The sequence below is a fragment of the Peromyscus maniculatus genome, chromosome 18 (genome assembly GCF_049852395.1).
Source record: "Peromyscus maniculatus bairdii isolate BWxNUB_F1_BW_parent chromosome 18, HU_Pman_BW_mat_3.1, whole genome shotgun sequence".
In the NCBI taxonomy this organism is placed as follows: Eukaryota; Metazoa; Chordata; class Mammalia; order Rodentia; family Cricetidae; genus Peromyscus; species Peromyscus maniculatus.
Window position 1 is genome coordinate 50,120,680 of NC_134869.1, and position 18,432 is coordinate 50,139,111.

General features: G+C 44.9%; 1 protein-coding gene across 2 annotated transcripts in view; it reads left to right on the forward strand.

The window, feature by feature from the left end:
• Positions 1–467: 467 nt before the first annotated feature.
• The window catches only part of Hmga2 (high mobility group AT-hook 2), a 123,023-nt gene continuing 105,058 nt past the window's right edge, over positions 468–18,432 (forward strand). The window contains exons 1-3 of one of the 2 annotated variants that reach the window (XM_076554180.1): positions 468–1,922; positions 4,661–4,747; positions 15,298–15,348. In XM_076554180.1, coding sequence (XP_076410295.1) covers positions 1,812–1,922; positions 4,661–4,747; positions 15,298–15,348 — 249 coding nt within the window. In that variant the 5' untranslated portion in view covers positions 468–1,811. The remainder of the gene's footprint in view (positions 1,923–4,660; positions 4,748–15,297; positions 15,349–18,432) is intronic. The other variant, XM_015992266.3, reaches the window with a different exon arrangement.

Below are 18,432 nucleotides of genomic sequence, written 5' to 3' on the forward strand. Positions count from 1 at the left end.
CAGAGTGCAAATGTGTGCATTTGTTGCGAATGTGCTCGCGGGGCCATTCGTGTGCCTGGAAGTGTGCGTAAGCACGCGTTTGTTAGCGTGTGAGTTTCCCAGTGCAGTGTGGATGTGTGCACGTGCGTCTGCGTGCAAGTGTGGGTGAGATCACACGCGTGGGCGCATGTATCTTTGTGCATGCTGTGTTTGTGCACCGGCCGGCGCGCTCTGGGGTGAGGGCACCTCTCAATTGGAGCGAGGCTGTCTCCGGGCGTGCTCTGCCGACTCCTTGGTCGCCCTTTCCTGGGGTCTGAACTAGAAGGCGGCGGCGGCGGCGGCGGCCGTTGGCCCGGGATGCTTCCGGCCACCTTCAGGTTCCGCTCGGCGGAAGAGCAGGTAGAGGCCACGCTCCCTAAGGTGGCTTTGAGACAGTCCTTTTCTCTCGCCTCCCCAGGACAAACGCCCAGGGGTAGGTGACCTCGGACGGCCAGAGGGACCAGATTGGTGGCGAGCCGGGCTGAAGAGCCTAGGCCCTGTCTCTTTAACCCCACCGCCGGCGGGAGCACGTGAGCCGGGGCTCCGGGTGGCACTCGGGCGCCGCCGCCGCCGCCGCCGCCGCCAAGGCAGTTGTGTTTCGAACGCTGCCTCTGGCGGGCTGCCAGGCGCCTCGGCTCGGCGGTCCGCCCAGCCTCCCCCAACTCCTCTGGCCTCTCCTGCAGCCCCCTCCCCTTTATCCGCCCACGACCAGAGGTGGGCAGTCGCCCCCCCTTCCGCCCCCCCCTCCGCAAGCCCGCGCGCGCGCGCGCACACACACACACATAGGCACACACACACACACACACACACACACACACACACACACACACGCACACGCGCGCGCGCGCACACACACTCATCGCTCTTGAATCCTGGGCAGGAACTCTGAAAACTTCCAACCCCGGCAGCACGCACGGGGTGCAGAACTCAGAGGCCAGCAGCTTGTTTCCCCCCACGACACTGCAGGGCCGCCGCCGCCGCCGCCGCCGCCGCCTGCCCCCGCCACCCGAGGAGGCGTGGTGCCACCCACTGCTCTCAGTTCCTTGCTAGAGTTGAGCTGTGCGCCCTACCCTGATCCGGGCAGAACCTTCCCATCCTTTCCCTGCTTTCTGACGGCACAAGAGTCAGTCTCTCGGTCTCTGCCCCTCTCTGTGTGTCTCGGTCTCCCAATCTCGCTCTCCCTCCAATCTCTCTCTCTCTCTCTCTCTCTCTCTCTCTCTCTCTCTCTCTCTCTCTCTCTCTCTCTCTCTCTCTCTCTCTCTCTCTCTCCACTCTCTCTCTCTGTAGGGTGGGGGAGAGGAGGAGGAATTCTTTCCCCGCCTAACGTTGCAAGGGACACAATTCACTCCAAGTCTCCCTTTCCAAGCCGCTGCCAAACGTTCCCAGTGCCCGCAGCTCCCGATCCTCAGAGGAGAGAGGAGCCCTCTCTCCACCTTCAATTCTCCCTCTCCCTCGCTGCTTCCCGCCTCCTCTCGCTACCTCCACCTCCACCTCCACCTCCGCCACCCACCGCCCGCAGCGCCTCCTCCTCCTCCTCTTCTCCTCCTCCTCCTCTCCTCCTCCTCCCCTCTCTCTCTTTTTGGCAGCCGCTGGACGTCCGGTGTTGATGGTGGCAGCGGCGGCAGCCTAAGCAGCAGCAGCCCTCGGCGCGCGCCAGCTCCGCCAGCTCTCGTCGCCCCTGCCTTCTCCAGCCTTCTTCATTCCCGTGCTGGGCGGATCCGGGGCGGCGGAGGGCGAGCGGCTGCAAGCGGCGGTAGCGGCGGAGGCAGCGGTAACGGCGGCGGGAGGCAAGGATGAGCGCACGCGGTGAAGGCGCCGGGCAGCCGTCCACTTCAGCCCAGGGACAACCTGCCGCCCCGGCGCCGCAGAAGCGAGGACGCGGCCGACCCAGGAAGCAGCAGCAAGTCAGTACGCCGGCGCGGAGGGGCCACTCAGCCCACCCGCGACGCCTCTGCCCCGGGGGCCCCCCGCGACAAGCGGGGCGACCGGAGCGCGGGAGCGCAGCGACCAGGGCGGCGCAAGCTTGCCCGCCAAGCCCCGGGGTGTAGGTGGGCGGGCGGGAGATCAATTCCCCCCACCGGCGAGTGCGCGGTGCGAGCTCCCGGGTACCCGCGCCCCCACGGCTCCGGGAGGTGGGGGGTCCGCTGCCCTCCGCAGCCACCCGGCGGGAGGTGGGGTCGCGCGAGGCGCGCGTACCGGGACTTTCGCTATTGTGCGCAGCCCCGGAGCAGCGCGGCGTGGCTCGAGGGGGGACAGTGAGTTTCTGGGGTTCCACAGACTGAAAAAAAAAGCATTGCTTTGTCAGCCGCTTTTGCAACCGTTCAGCCAGAGGGCTTGCTAGGGATTGGGGCGTTCAGGGGGCTCGGGACTCCGAGGCTCCGAGACCCCGCGGCTTTCTCCAGCGTCTCGGGGCTGCCTGCCCGCAGGAGGCTGGTGTGCGGCGGCCGTCCCCCTCGGTGCCCTTCCCACACTCCATGGCCCAAGGCTCGCGCCCTCCCGACAAAGAACGCGTGCGGAACTGACTGCCTGCCGGCTGCTCCTCGGGATCTTTAAACGCCTGCGGAGTTGCAGCCGCGCGAGCTGGCAGGGAAGGGAGCCCGGGGAATCTCGGGTCCCCGAGGGACCGGGGAACGCGCTTCGCCCAGGGAGCTTTGGAGGGAGAGTCCAAGGGAGTGCCCGGTAGCTAGGACCGCTTCCCCGCCAAGAGCCCTGTCGCCGCTTTGGCTCCTGGATCCCGCGCTTCAGAGCAGCAGAAGTTTAGCGTCCTCGTGGGCGAATAACTGGGAGCTGGGAGGAGACGGTCGAGGGGCACCCAGGACCCCGCGGAGTGGAGGGTTTTGTCTGCGGATGCAACCAATTAAGCGTGCAGCCGGCTATTGCAAAGCGGTGCGCGGCGCCCAGGGCCGGGGGCTGGGAGGTGAGGGGCGGGGGTGTGCGGAGTCTGCAGCAATTTCCAAATCTAGGGACCTGACTATTGAGAACAGTTAAACTTCGCTTCCTGGACTTTAAAAACACTTCTATTTTCTTCTTTTGCCTTCAGTCTCTTTCCTTGGGCAAAAAGAAGAGTTAGAAAACAATCCTAAAGTCCCAAGTTGCCCCCGGGTGCTGCTAGATAGGAAATCGAAAAACGATGGCTAGCGTGTTTTAGAAAAAACGAGGGGTGTACCTTTTTAAAATCATCAAAGGAAACAAGCCAATCTGGAGGCCTCCGAGTTTTCCCGCTCTGCCCTTAGCGACACTTTACTGTGCATTTGGACCCTGTTTTACACCTCCCAGGAAGTCTCCGCTCTACCCTCTCCCTTCCCCAGCCAGCCACCCAGCTTTTCCGAATTCTACTAATCGCACCTCCTCCCTCCTCAGTTAAAAAAAAAAAAAAAAAGGTCTAAAAGAAAACGCAAGGGGATCCGGAGGTGACCGGGAGTTTTTACCTTTGAGTAAAGGCCGAGCTCACAAAGAAAAATGTGTTTCCGATGCGCTCGCTCTAAGTGCCCACTGGCGCGAGTATCTAAGGGGAGCTTCCAAGAAACCTTTCCCCATGCTCTCTAAGTGGAACGCGAACTTCCATTGAGAACTTTCATGAGCTGTAATTAGTCTCATTTTAAACACCCAGTCTGAATGAAATGAGAGGAGATGATTCATCGGAGAGATGTTCAGCGTCCCCGGAGTACCAATCATCACATTTTCTTAACTGCTGGAGTATTGACTGCTTAGCCTAAGCACCCAATACAGGAAAGCGTTGATGTACCTGGTGACCTGGCCGGCTCAATTTCTCCATCCCAGATTCTTACACTCCTCTCACATCACCCCCTTTTCCTTTCCCGTCCACCCCCCACAAGACTTTCTTTAAAAAAAAAAAAAAAGAATTTGAAGACAACGTGTTTATTTTTGTAAAAAGATATTTCAATTTCGACTGGAGACTATGCCTGTCTCTCCAAAAGGAAGTGGAGAATTGAAGCAATTATCTAGATAATTCAAGCAAAACCTCCCACCTCAGATTTACCATAATTATTTGGAAAATTTTAGGGGGTATGGAATTATTCCATACTGAGCTGAAGAGTTTGGATAATCGCTCCAGTATTGCACTCAGAATGTGTGGGTTGAATCCTAAACCACCTGAAACAGGTATATAGAAGCTATTCCAAGCCATCCTTTCAATGCGTCCGTCTCTCTTTCCAGCTATCTATGATGTTGGGTTCTATTTCTGCTGTTTGAGATCCCAGTAGACTGGCTAGTGGTAGTCATATAAAAAAAATGTTTATTATTTCTGCGAGTTGCCAAGTGCACAGCCATGTAAACTTTGTACCTGAAAAACATGTGACTTTCTAGAACACGCAACCCCTCCAGGCTTTACTATCATTTTGATTTCGAAATACAATCCAGTTTGCACACGTAAAGTAGTTTCCTCTTTGAGCACTGGGATTCGAACTACGGTTATTACACTCCCCCCCCCCCCCCCCGCTGGCCCCCTCACCCCCCCCTTTTTTTTTGTAAAGGCTGTACCACCATCCTCCAACTATGCATGAACTGAATGACTTCCAGCAGGCTTGTTAAGCAGCACATGCAGAAAACACTGGCAGAGTCAGGGTCAATCTCTTTCAGCCGCTCTAGCCACAACAGCTTTTTCTTTCCTCCCTACAATTAGGAGCCAACCTGTGAGCCCTCTCCTAAGAGACCCAGGGGAAGACCGAAAGGCAGCAAAAACAAGAGTCCTTCCAAAGCAGCTCAGAAGGTGAGAAATTTCAAGTGAAGTTCTTCTAACATTACCAATGACCTCCCTGTAAATTTTCCCATTCTAAATCCACACACCAGGATTGGTCCCGGCTGAGTAACCCAAGACATCATTGCTGTATTTACTGGATGGGTCTTAACTTTTTTTTTTCCTTTTTTCTTTTTTTTTTTTCTTCCTTTGTGGATGCTTAGTTTAAAAGTTTCCTGGAGAGACAGTGATTTTTAGGCAAACAAAGAGCCATCAAATAATCTAAATATTCAGGGTGGAGGAGAATGGATGGGGGAGGTGGAATAGGGACAGGGCTGGGTGGGATGGGGTGGAAATGACATCATTAATATTTACACCCATGGAGAACTACTTCATAATAAGTCAAAGCTACAGATTTTGACTAGTGATGATGTTCCTGCAATTTCCTTTGGAAAAAAATAATTGAGACTCATTTATTCAGGGTTTATTTACATGATGACTGGAAGCCAAGTCTCCTATTAAAGTTAAGTACTTTGTCAAATAGATGCTAATTAAAAAGAAAATCCAATTATGGGTTACTGGAATAAAGTTTCATGATTTTTTTTTTTTTTTTTACAACTTTAAATGTGATAAAGTGCATGTGCAGGAAAAACCTGTAAGATAATAAATATTGTCACAATCAAAAGAAAGTTTTCCCCAAAGTGTTGCACTCTCAGTTAGACAACAAGAAGTTTGGAAAGCAACTATTTGTCTTACTTAATATTTTGGGTGTGTGTATGTGATAGACCCCCCCCCCCAATCAAGTTTGACATCCACCTTTTTTTTAACAGATTTTAATTTGCACCTTTAAAATAATTTCGTGCTGGTTGTGTGTGGTAGCAAAGAGGAAGTGCCCCACAGTAAGTGCCTGCATAGAGGAGTGAGGAAGAACCTCTGTCCTCTTTGGTTTTAGAAAATAAATGGGAAATAGTCTGCATCTTATTTGTAAGCGTGTGCTGCAGTTGAAAGGAATGTTGCAAACATTAGGAAGAGCTCCCCACATAACTTTTCAATAGATTTAAACACACAGCGTTTGTTTAAAATGACCCTATGCTCATCTTTGGGGGATTAATAGTCTGTGTGTATTTTCCTGTGAGCGCAGCCACTACCCACATTAGATGTAATGGTTCTCAGTGGTCTATCCTGTCATAGCAACTAGTGATGTATAAAAGCCACTTAGGAAGTAATCATGACTTCTGGCTGTTTCATTTTTACAGCTTTGAAAAGAGTTGAAAGAGCAGATTTCTCTACTATGTGAATTAACTGCATTTTAAAATTCAGATTTGTAGTTAGTATCTAACCAATTAACCCTCCAGTGTTTCTAAATAACCTTATTAAGAAATAATACCCAATCTGGTATTCTTCCTAGGAGCGTTTTTTCTTCCTTTTATTTATAAATGAACTAAAATGGACTTAAAAAGAAAACAAGAACACAGAGTTACTCTGTGTCCTGTTTCTGTGATGCTTCTGCTCTGAGGCAGCATAGGAATGTCTTGGTAGTTATCAGCAGATATTTAAAATATGATGTAATCACTCTTCAGATGCCTCATCATAATGCTATTTAAGGAATCTTTAAGGCTCACCATCAATAAATGATTTGAAAGCTAATATAAAAAGGAAGGTGGATTATCTTCTTAATGTCTCTGACACTTTCACTGGAATGAATAGGTAGAAATGGTCCTCTCATGGTCTTTCCACTTTACAAAGTTTATCTTATAAAAATGATCTTGGACTAAGAGTATCTTTATGGATAAAAGGAAAGTTAAGACTTGTGCCTGATTTAACATACAAAACCAAACCAAACCAAAAAAAAAACAAAAACAAAACAAAAAAAATCTTATCCAGCCGGGCGGTGGTGGCGCACGCCTTTAATCCCAGCACTCGGGAGGCAGAGCCAGGCGGATCTCTGTGAGTTCGAGGCCAGCCTGGTCTCCAAAGTGAGTTCCAGGAAAGGCACAAAGCTACACAGAGAAACCCTGTCTCGAAAAACCAAAAAAAAAAAAAAAAAAAAAAAAAAAAAAATCTTATCCATTTCCAGTCTGTTTGGTTTTTCAGTGACTTTAGCCATAAGCATCTACAGATGGCCCCACCAGGCTGCCCTCTTCCAGTAATTCTCCTTATATATACACATACTTGTGTAATTACTAAAATACAAATACCACTCCCCCAAAAAAGACTTTTTCTGGACTCTTTCATTCTTCAAGGTATAATTATTTCATATAATTCTATTACAAATGTTCCTCTTTTAATAAAAGTGAACAAATACATGAGCCTAGAACATGACTATTGTTTTTCTTCAGTTTTATAAATTACACTTTATTTGGTGAAGATGAGAGCAAGGACATTGGAAAGTCATTCCTGGAATGGATACAAATTCAAGTGTTTACCTTTCAAATCAGTTTTTCTGGAGGATATTCCTATGCCTTTAGGCACACGACTAGGTTATTAACTGTGTATTGTATTCCAACAAGGCATATGCCCATTATGATTTTGAACTGAACACCTTTTTAGAAAGAGTTAGTTATACAGTTCAAAACATGCAAGATGAAAATACTCAACTAGACTGAGCTGAAAACACTTGAAAAGTCTTCTATAAGATTAAGGAAGGGAATATTTTTCTGCACTCTGGTAATCATTTCTCTCTCTCTCTCTCTCTCTCTCTCTCTCTCTCTCTCTCTCACACACACACACACACACACACACACACACACAGACACACACACACACACACACACAGACACACACACACACACACACACACACACACACACACACACACACACTTGAGAGAAACAAATTCTCAAATAAGAGTACTTGAGAGAAACAAATTCTCAAATAAGAGGAGATGCAATGTACACTGGAGTCCTGATGATGCTGTTTAAATTTTCTTGAAGCTTTGAACTTTTTTAAACTAAGTTTATGCTTGGACTGAGCAACTGGCCTTGGGGCATTTGAAAGCAAAACTGCTCATTAGAAAATTAACAGTGAGAAACTTGAGGACACATGCAGAATGTTGCAAGACCAGGTGCATGAACACCTACTAAATTAGCTGTCCTTTTAATTTCAATAGAACGCTGATTTGTGTAATATGCACAAGAAACACATTTATAAAGAGGCAATTTGTTCTGTTTAGAATTTATGGAAGAGAAGATAATTATTCTCCCATCAAAACTAATTCCATTGATTACCCTTGTTTGTCCATTATAGACTCTCCTGGGAACTCTGCTAATCTGAGTGTAGCCTTATTAAAAAGAAGTTAGAAGTTGCCGTCTTCTGGAGTAAATGATTTATCTGAGTATGCAAGTGTATTTATGTTCATTTGTTTTTAGGTTTAAGTATACTTATAACCACTTACCTCCTAATCTTCATATTGTGTTTTGGTTTCTCCATGTGGTTGGGCTTACTGGAGTCACTTTATATTTTTACATTTCTTATGCTTGGAGAGGAGGAAGGTATCACCTCTTTTATGTTGTGTTTAGGGTTTTATTGTTTCTTTATAATCAGGAGAGAATACTGGGTGGGGGGGGAATGTCACTAAAGGCTTTGGCTTCAGGTCACAAGTCAAATGTCTTCAAGTTTCAAAGCAGGTCTTACTCAGGTGCTTGGAGGGGTGTGTGTGTGTGTTTCTGAGGTTGGGTTAAATTTTAATAGAAAGATTTCAGGCATGAGGTCCCCTTGTTTCATAATGCTAACAGTTTGCTTGCCCCTCTGATTATCTTGGAGATATAATGGGTAGACTAGAGAACAGAGCACAGAATGACAAATGACAAATTCTGGGTGAATGTATGTACACTTTGAATGATGCATTAAGAATAAACATTCGATTTCATCTTCATACACAATGTAAACAATCCCTGAGATTACCTGGGTACTCTATAGACTGAGTCATATTCCACATCATTCACATTCCTGGAAGTGATTGGGTTTTTTTTTTTTTTTCATAAATCATTACTAATATGAATCACAGACATTTTAGGAATGAAGAAGAGAGGTAGGTCTTACTATTTCATATTAGCTGCGGAGTCTAGTTGCTGTGTGAGGACAGGATTTTCCTTAGAGCGTGGAAGGCCAAGGACGAGAGGGACCAAAGGCACCCTTGGTTGACTCAGTCCAAGATGACACTGGAAGTGATGATCATGTTCTGGCCTGTAGTTTCTATAGTACTAGTCTGGTTTAATGTGACCCCTCTGTGTTGATGGACAGGTAAGTTCTTGTGTGAGATTCAGGGCACGAGCTGAGTAAAGATGGGCTGTGGTAATGAAGGTACAACTGCTGTCTCCACTGCCTTGATATTTGAGGTTGACTTCAGCAGTGAACTCTTTTTTCTTTTTTTTTCAACTTCACTTTGCCTAGGAAGAAAAAGCCTGAATACAGCTATAAATTCCACACGACAATGCCACCCAGTCATCCTAGAGCATGGTACACACAGGGGAGACTCAGATACACCAGGATTTTTTTATGTGGTAACTCAGTGCCAGGGAGACCCACAGTTCTATTTCCCTGGCAGCTATCAGTCCTCTGAACTCTTACCTCCAAAGCTCTCCATTGCTTTAGATGACCCATATCCTGACTCATTCCTATCACAGAGGTCTCAACAGAGCTGAGTGCTCCTGACTGGGGTCCTATTGCATTTCCGATCTTGGTTGAGAACAGATGGGCAAGGAAGAGCATTTTATGCTGGTTAAGTCATTCAAGCCCGTCTTGTCTTGTGAGTTGACTTTTTTTTTTTTTTAACAGTTTCCAGAGTTCACCTTAGAACCTCACAGCTTACATGAGGGTGGAAATAGAAATTTAGACACCACCACCACCACCACCCCACCCCCGCCCCGCCGCCATGATAAAGAAGCTCAGTTGAGCATCTATGCTCAGATAACCGGTAGACAAAGGTGAAAAGTGAAACAGCAATATTTTTAAACTGATTTTCACTTATTTATATGGCCTTAACACACAAAACAATTTTGAATGGCATATTCTATTATTTATTTGTTTATCTTTTAGTGCTGGAAATGAAATCTAGAGCCTTGCACATCCTAGGACAGTGCTTTATCACTGAGCCATATCCGCCCTCCCTCCCCCCCCCCCCAGGGCCTTTGCTGCAAACCCTACATCATGGCTGTTGTTTCTGATTGCGGAAGAGGGAGGGGACAGTCTAGAGCGGGAAAGTCTCCAGCTTTGAACTCGAGAACGCTTCCCAAACGTTGTCCCTGAGTTTAACGTATTCTTTAATGTATGTGGAAGCAGACATGTTCAAGAGTAATGGCAGAAAGACTCACCTAAGTGTTTCCTTGGTTAACTGAGTGTGAGCTGCAATGGAGGATGGGAGTTTCTCCTATTTCCCACTGAAAATATACGATGTGGGCAAATCGTAGCATCTTTTCAAGACTAAAAACGGTTGTACTTAACCTCGGGACACCCACAGAGCTGGGTTATCAAAATGGCGAACCGCGAATTTACTCAATGTTTAGTCCAAATGATCGATCCGGTTGAATTCAATTTCAATGAATGTTGGTTCACACTGCTTATGGTTTTTTTGTTTGTTTGTTTTGAGAGAAGTTGGAAGAAATTGTTTATTTTTCTAGATTTTGATTAGATATCCTTAAGTTTCATACCCTCTTGTGTTTCTGCATACTATTGGGTTCAAGCAGGGTTTAGTCTTTTTTAAAAAAATCAAAATACAAATATCTGAAGACAAACCAAGCCACTTTCTCATGCAGCTTTTTTTTTTTTTTTTCTTTTCCTAGTTCTTTTTCTGTGTTTAAACACTTACTGGTTTGAAGTAGGAATGTGCTGGCTTGTAGGTAATGCCCACTGTAACACAAAAATATGACGAGAGCATTTAGAATTATAAGAATTGAATAGCTCTCTGAATGTTTACCCCTGACCTGAAGTCAGACTTGAATTCGTCTCTTAGTTCCCAGCCACGGCCCTTGTTCATATCTTAACAGCAATACAGGAAGAGGGAAAACATTTTGCTCTAACTACTCATTTATCCTAAGGCGCATTCTTCTTTTTAAAATTTTCTTTTCTTGGTCTTAAAAAAAAAATCTCTTCTTCTCCTCACACCTTGCCTAGAGTGTGGCCATTCTGTTTTATATCTGAGACTATCTCAGCCAAGAAAAGAGCTCTCTCGTCTTGACAGCAGGTCGAGTCCAAGTTCCATTCCCTGCGAAGGTCGGCAAGTCACAGAATCTCCCACGAAGTGGGAAACCAGGGAAGGAGTTAAATGAAATGTTCTCGGAATGCCACTGTGGAGACCTCCAAGCTCAGTAGGAACTCTTCGCACGGCCATTGTTGTAAAGTAGTAGAGTTACCTAACAACTGAGTGCGCCTGTTCAATACAGCAGTCTTGCTGGGCCTTCACGAGTAGATTTCTCATTGAAAATTCTCTCTGTGGTCTTCACAAATGATAAAAAAAAAAAAAAAACTGATTCAAAATTGTGAACTGACACAATGTCCAGTGTTCAACTCTTCTCAGACTCATCCTTCTCACTTCCGGGCACTGGTCAGTGTTTATACACTACCAACCACAAGGCTGACGTCTCTCAGCTTCCTCAATGACCTGAATACAGACTCAATTAGAAGTGTGAGGAACGTGAAGTGTGGCTCCCTTGGAGACACGAGGGCAGAGAAATGTGTGTCTTCTGCCACTAATACGCAGAGACTTCGAACCCCCAAGTAAATCCACAAGTGTTGGGGATTGCAATAAGCCAAATATATTCTTCTTTGTCAAGTGAAAGGCCTCCAAGAGGTGGTTTTGAAGTTTTATGAAGCTTTCAGGTTTGGTGGTAGGTAGGAAAACAAAACACACAGCAAACACCAATGCTTCCCTCCTCCCGGTCTCCCGGCTCCCCGCTGTCTCTCTTCTTCCTCTCTCCTTCCTCCCCCTTTCATCCCTCTCTCTTTTCCTTCCTTTCACAAACTGGTAGTGAGTGAATCGCGCCTCTAATAGATCCACACTAACCATAATCACCATTTCCAAAGTCAAGGGAGATGGTCACAAGATCAATTTCCTTTTTTAAAATATGTTAAAACATTAAATAAGCTTAGAGTACCCAGCACTTCTTAAATAAAGAAATACATCTTCTATTTAGCATCCCCACCCCCACCACATTTTCACAAACTTGCTTCTCGACATCTAAAATTTAGGACACAGTTCTGAGTTATGTACTTTACAAAGACATAAAGAATATAGTGGAGCCAACCAAGGAAGAGAGCACCTTGAATAAGCTGTGGTGTGAGCGATGTGGGTGCTTCTGTAATGGTGCTGGTCAAAGTCTGAAATCCTAGTTTTCACAAATGCAGAAAGCCTACTGGTTCTCCCTGCTCCCCTCTAGAAGAGCTGAAAACACTTAGAAGTAGTTAGGTCTCAATTATACATGTACATGGAATCCAGACCCCAAATCTATCCCAGCAAAGGCAAGGCAAACATTCGCTTTTACAGTATTGTATATGTTGATATTTTAAAACAAGTACCCTCGATGTTTTGTTTGCCTTCTTTGAAAGACAACGCCCCAAAGAGCATTGGAGACACAATACACAAAAGCTGTTAAAACCACAGTTTTCCAGTCTCTGAAAACCCTGGAGCTGCTCTGGTGTACAAACTAAAAGCCCAGCTTGTTTTGCAGCCTTTGTGGAGTTTGATCAGAGTGATCCAGTAATGTGGGTTTTAGAGAACAATCAAGCCTCCCAGATCGAGGCCACACAGTGCAGCCAGCATGTTCCTCCTAGATGTCATCTCAGAAGTGGGTTTCAGTTTACATGGGACACCAGCCTCTATGCCCAAGGAGCAAGTTTACTTTTAACAAGTCCAAGTGATAATCGCGGTCTTGTGCCCTTTCGTTAATGGTATGAATTTTGTTTCTCAATGGGCTTTTTGTGAATGGGATACTCATTTAAACGTTATCGTATTTGCAAGGCTTCCTCTCCCCTCCCTCTTTGAGAGATCTGTTTTCTCTGACTTTAAAATGCAGGAAAACCCCTTTTAGAGAACTCCTTCTCTTCGTTAGATTTCAGATACACCCAGGTCATATCATAGCCCCCAGGATGTAAGAATTATATAGAAATCCCTGGCAGAGCACTGTTACCTTCAAGGTTAATAGCAGCCTCCTCTCTACTCCAAGGACCACCCAGTTCCCATGAGAAAGGATTTCTGTGTTTCTTGTTCCTGTAATTCATCACTGGGTAAACTGTGCAATCTTATAGTTACTTCCAAAATGCACTCAAATTCTGCTCTCTCCCAAGGGCCTGTGATCCTTTACAACTCACTGTATTCCAGCCTTGTGTTTCTTCAGTTTTCTTCTAAAGGAGATGGTTGAGTATACTGGAATATTTTTGCCTTGACTCAACTGTCTGTGGGATTAGACTAACTTGAGGCGTCTTGTTTAGGGTGGGCACTTCTAAGTATCTTAATGTCCCCTCAAAGGAGAGCTCATCTCTACTTTACAGAGGAAATCAAAATAAGGCTTCCAGGGACATATCCCCAGTCATAAAGCTAGAATATCTGAGAAAGGTCTTGGACCCAAGCTTTCTAAAGCATGACACCTTCATCCTTCCAGAGGACAATTGAGAAAGGCTGTGTGGTTTTCTGGGCATCCCCAGCTTTCACTTACCTTAAAATCTATGCTCTCATGACTAAAGATGAGAGAGTGCACTAAGTTTGACCTTAAAGAAATCCTTGGTTGACTCAGAAACAACTGACAGCCAAGTCTGACAGTTAGCTAAAGATCCTAAGAGCTCCCGAATTTCTCTTAATTCTCAGAAATGAGCCAAGTCAGTGGCTGTTACCACAGCCTTTTCAAGCAGTGGGTGGACGGTAGCAGCAGTTTAGGAAATCAAGCAGAGCTGGGTTCGAATCTTAGGTGCATCACTTACTGGCATTATGTGTGTCCTAACTCATTTAGGATTTAGTCACTCATCTGCAGAGTAAATGAAATCCTGATGTTCCTGTTACAAGCCTGCTGTAAGTTGGTTAAAGTAATATGCGTACCTAACTTAGACCAGAGTGTTTTAAATGCTTAAAAATTGGAGGTAAAGTTATAATCATATAGAGCTTCTGACATTTGTGGGCCTGGATTAACCCATGGCTGGATAGCAATGCCAGGTGTCTATCTGTAGATTGTCTGTCTATCATTTACCAAACCTGCCTCACTATCTGTCTGTCCATCCACCCACCCACCCACCCACCCACCCACCCATCCATCCATCCATCCATCCATCCATCCATCCATCCATGTTTCTATCCATGTTACTTTCTATCTATCTATCTATCTATCTATCTATCTATCTATCTATCTATCTATCTATCTATCTATCTATCTATCTACCTATCTTCATCTGTTTTTATTAGGTAAGTAGAAGAGGGGAAAGATTGTTTCATTTGGCACGACAGGCTCTTAATATCTCATTTTAGTATCGCGGTACCAAGACCCACTGGCTGTTAACTCAGGTAACAAATCCCAAAACAAGTTGTTCCAACTCAGTCTGCCTAGATTTTTGCATGAGAGGTCTTGGGAAGGTTCTTATACACAAAACAATAAGTACTCAGCTTTCTTTATTCAGAAAAGTATGTGTGCTTTTTATAGAAGGTAGATGTGTGTGTGTGTGTGTGTGTGTGTGTGTGTGTGTGTGTGTGTGTATCAGTGTAGTGACATGCTTAGGGAATGGAGTAAGGGTGACTAAGGTTAATTACTTTATGAATTTTAAAATTGGAACTAAAATAGAAATAAACTACTATTATCAGAAAAATCTATACAGTATAGCAATGAAACAAACTTGAAAGATAACAAGAAATAGATCTATGTCATGTTGAGTGTGGAATTATTGTTAATCCCAATTTTTATTTAATAATTTTTATGCAGCTATGGTTTAAATCTCTGGGACAAATATTGGTGATTTTTTTGCTGTTTTATTTTAATTATCTGTCTGTCTGTCTTCCTCTCTCCCTGCCTTAGGCAATTGATTAACAGGTGATTGTTTTGGGCAAAGAACAGAAAATTAGCCATGTAGAACTTGATAGATGTCCATTGTTTCTTATTAAAGTGTTTATGCATTATTTCTTACATTCAGACTTGCCTTCCATAGTGGCGTAGAAAGAAGTACATTATTATTTAAAATTAATGTCTATATTAGTTTCTATGACTAGTTGTAACTGAAAAGAGAGTCTTGACCATTGAAAGAATGTTCATTCTGTAAAATATTAATTTGCATAAATTATGGGGTGTGGGAATATTTCTTTTGTCTGATCAGAAACAAAGGCAAAGTGGATTTCACAAAAGCGTATTCATGCATTTCATAAGAGACCACTCCATGGGAGTCTTTTATGGTGAGGGGTTGCATAGATACCTCTTTATATCACACAGCGAAGAGTGACGAAACATCCACTAAAAAACACAGAAGACGGAGTATCCAAGAAAAAGAAGTTGTTAAGACATTCTTGATACCTCATCTGCAGTCCAGAACATTCTAACTGGGAGGAGAGTCCTTGGTCCGGCACCTGTAAATAACGTCAGACATGACTTCCTTTTTCTTTTTCTTTCTTTTTCCAGAAAGCAGAGGCCATTGGAGAAAAACGGCCAAGAGGCAGACCTAGGAAATGGGTGAGTAACGAGATTCAATTTCCATTCTTCAAAGGAAAAGAATATATTTTTTAAAATGAAAGTGGAAAAAAAAACTTGTATTTTGTGGATGATGTGAATCGGTACCTTATGGTGTGATGAGTCTTTGGGAGATTGAGGCTGATGACCAATGATGGTTTCTTACCACTTGTCTCCAGAACTCCCTGCCTCTGTTCCTGGAGGTGACTCCTTCCTTCTGTCTCTTTCCACATCAGAGGAGTCCCCCACTCTTCCTGCAAAGGGTAACAATGACGGTGTGTTTATGGGTTGAGGAACTAGAGTTAAAGTTATTACAAACCCTCAGAAGTTGATTACAGTGGTGATAAAACGCAGACCAAACATGAACGAGATAATTTTTTTTTTTTTTTCAAATGTTTTTCTCTTGGTGGTTTCCTCTCCGGCCCTTCTTTGGGGCTAGTCCCATTTCCTGGGTGCTTTACGTGTTCTTTATCACGTGGGTTTCTCCAGGAAACAGGTGTCATTTCCAGCAGTCCCAGCGAACCTTAATTATCATTCTACATAGGGACAATGGTGCCAGGCGCATTACCCACGGTCTCTGGAATGTCTTTTCCAGTGACGTCTCCACCGTCAAGGACGGACGCTGTTTCTCAAGAAGGTGGCAGGCGTTGTCTGGCCCCAGCCTGTCTATGTTACTCCTCCTCCTCCCCTAAAGCTCTTCCCTGGTCTGTTCCTGCTCCCCCCACCTTTGAACGTTTCTCTCTTACTCTTTTGGGGTGAATTTTCCCTCTTCCTTTCCTGTTCCTTTCTCCTCAAGTTCCGCATCACTTTCTATTTATACTTCGCTATTGCCTTTCATTTAATGTATTCATCTTGTATTTTTCCCCCCTCTCCGCTCCACATGTGTTAGGATTAGATTTCTTAGCACAAGGAAATGGGGATGATCTTTAGATTAAAAACATCTTAGTGTTGTACTGGAACCTTAAAGGAAAGGCATTTTATGGAGCCCTGTTTTCCAATAAATGAATTCTCTCCCAACCTTATCTACATTTCCATCCTCCAATCTATGCCCCATTACAAAGGGATCACACTGCCCCCAGGCCCTCCTCTTCCTTCCACAAATGCTCAGGACTTTGAAAAAAAAAAAAAGAAAGAAAGAAAAATTTTGCACTCCACTTTGGAAACAACCCCCACCTCTATGCCTACCTCCTGGAACATGTAAAGTATTTTTTTCCCACTTTCATTCACAGTAAGCCTTCGAATATCTGAGGACAATTAATTATCTCCAACCCTTTCACCCCTACTTTATCCTGCATAAAGGAACATTCTTGTTACTTGCTTCTGAGTACATTTTTTTTTTTTTTAATTTTTCTGAAATGTGTTCCGCAGAGCTAAGGATCATATTCCAGGTGTGGGTTCTGCAAACAGTGGGTTTATTCTCTCTCTTGTACATATGGTTGTCGATTGCTGCTTAATCAATTTTCTGGGACTACACCGATATGAATAAACAACTATTTCATTACGCTTACCTGTTCTTTGGGTCATGAGTATGGACAGGGCAGAGCAGAAAGTCTCTGCTAAGAGGACTCCGGCATTTAGACACAACTCTAATATTCAAGGTCTGGAACTGGAAGGTTTCTTAACTTCAGGTTCTTCAATAGGTTGGAAATCTGGTCATGTCTCTGAGTGTCCTCAGGCAGCTCACACTGTAATCTGGTGGCCCTCTTATCTACACTCATGGGTCAGTAACAGGGAAGGCATCACAAACTTATTTCTAGAAATCAAAGAGTCCCACGACTGTTCCACTCCAGTGAGCACAGTGCTGGCTCGGCTGCTCATGCACAGAGACTAAATACAGACCTGCTAGTTCCTAAGCATCCTAAAGGATTCCCCTTCCCACTGATGAATCAAAAGACCCGTGCACTTTTTCTAATAAGCAACGGAATGGTCAACAGATGAGATCTTTGAAGTCCTGGGATTAGCAAGACTAAAATGAAATAAGTTGCAATCAGTTACAGAGAAAATCAGCCAGGGAAATACCTTCGACCAGATAAATCTCTGCTTTCCATACCCAATGCCTTTGGGGTACCCTCTGATGCAGTGGTTCTCAACCTTCCTAATGCTGTGGCCCTTTAATACAGTTCCTCATGTTGTGGTGACCAACCCCACCACCACCACACCATACAATTATTTTCATTGCTATTTCATAACTGCAATTTTGCTACTGCCATGAATCAACAACGTAGCCATCTGATAGGCCCAAATCCGATATGCGACCCTTAAAGGTATTGTGATCTACAGGCTGAGAACCGCCCCTCCAATGTCCTCGAGTTAAGGTCCTCCATAGATCTTCATCTTTTCTGCAGCCCCAGAACTGGTGGGTGAGTTGATTCCAGCCCAGCCCAGTGCTTCAGAGCCCTGCAGTTCATACCCACTTCCTTGGTGGCTCGCACAACTGTTTCTACCAAATACAGAATGCTTAAAGGGTGTGTACAATTTTCTCCTTAAGAGGTGCTGGTTTATTGGAGGGTACCCAGATTCTAGACATGATCTTCAGGATGGGTAAGAGTGCTTGGAAAGTATCAGCCATGGGGACCCTGGCTTCCTGGGAACAGCTGTGTGACCCTCACTGGCTCACCCGGCTTCTAATTTTTATTGGCTGTGAGAACGGAACTTTGTGTGTGTGTGTGTGTGTGTGTGTGTGTGTGTGTGTGATTGTAGCAAGCCCCTGATTTGATCCCCGAAGAAGAGCAGCTCTACTTGGGAGAGGCAAGTAAAGGAAATGGTGTATTTTTCCTAGACAACGTGTTTCCTCTTTGCTTGTATGTCTTCTATTGGCGACGGCGCAGGCAGTCCCAGAAAGGCGTTCTGCTCAGTGGCATTCTTTGCCGGGAGGTTTGTATGGAGGAAGAAATCACTGCATTTTCCATAGGAAGTCGGCTTGTGCTTTATGCTAAGTACGATTCTTTCCAACGGTTACATTCACTGATTTCCTTGAGTTGTAGATAGATGCTTGAACTGACTGGATTGACTTGGTATTTGGTTTAGAGGCCAAATAGTTAGTTCCCTTTATTCTTGTAGGTTGTTTTGTTTTAAAGTTCTTTTACT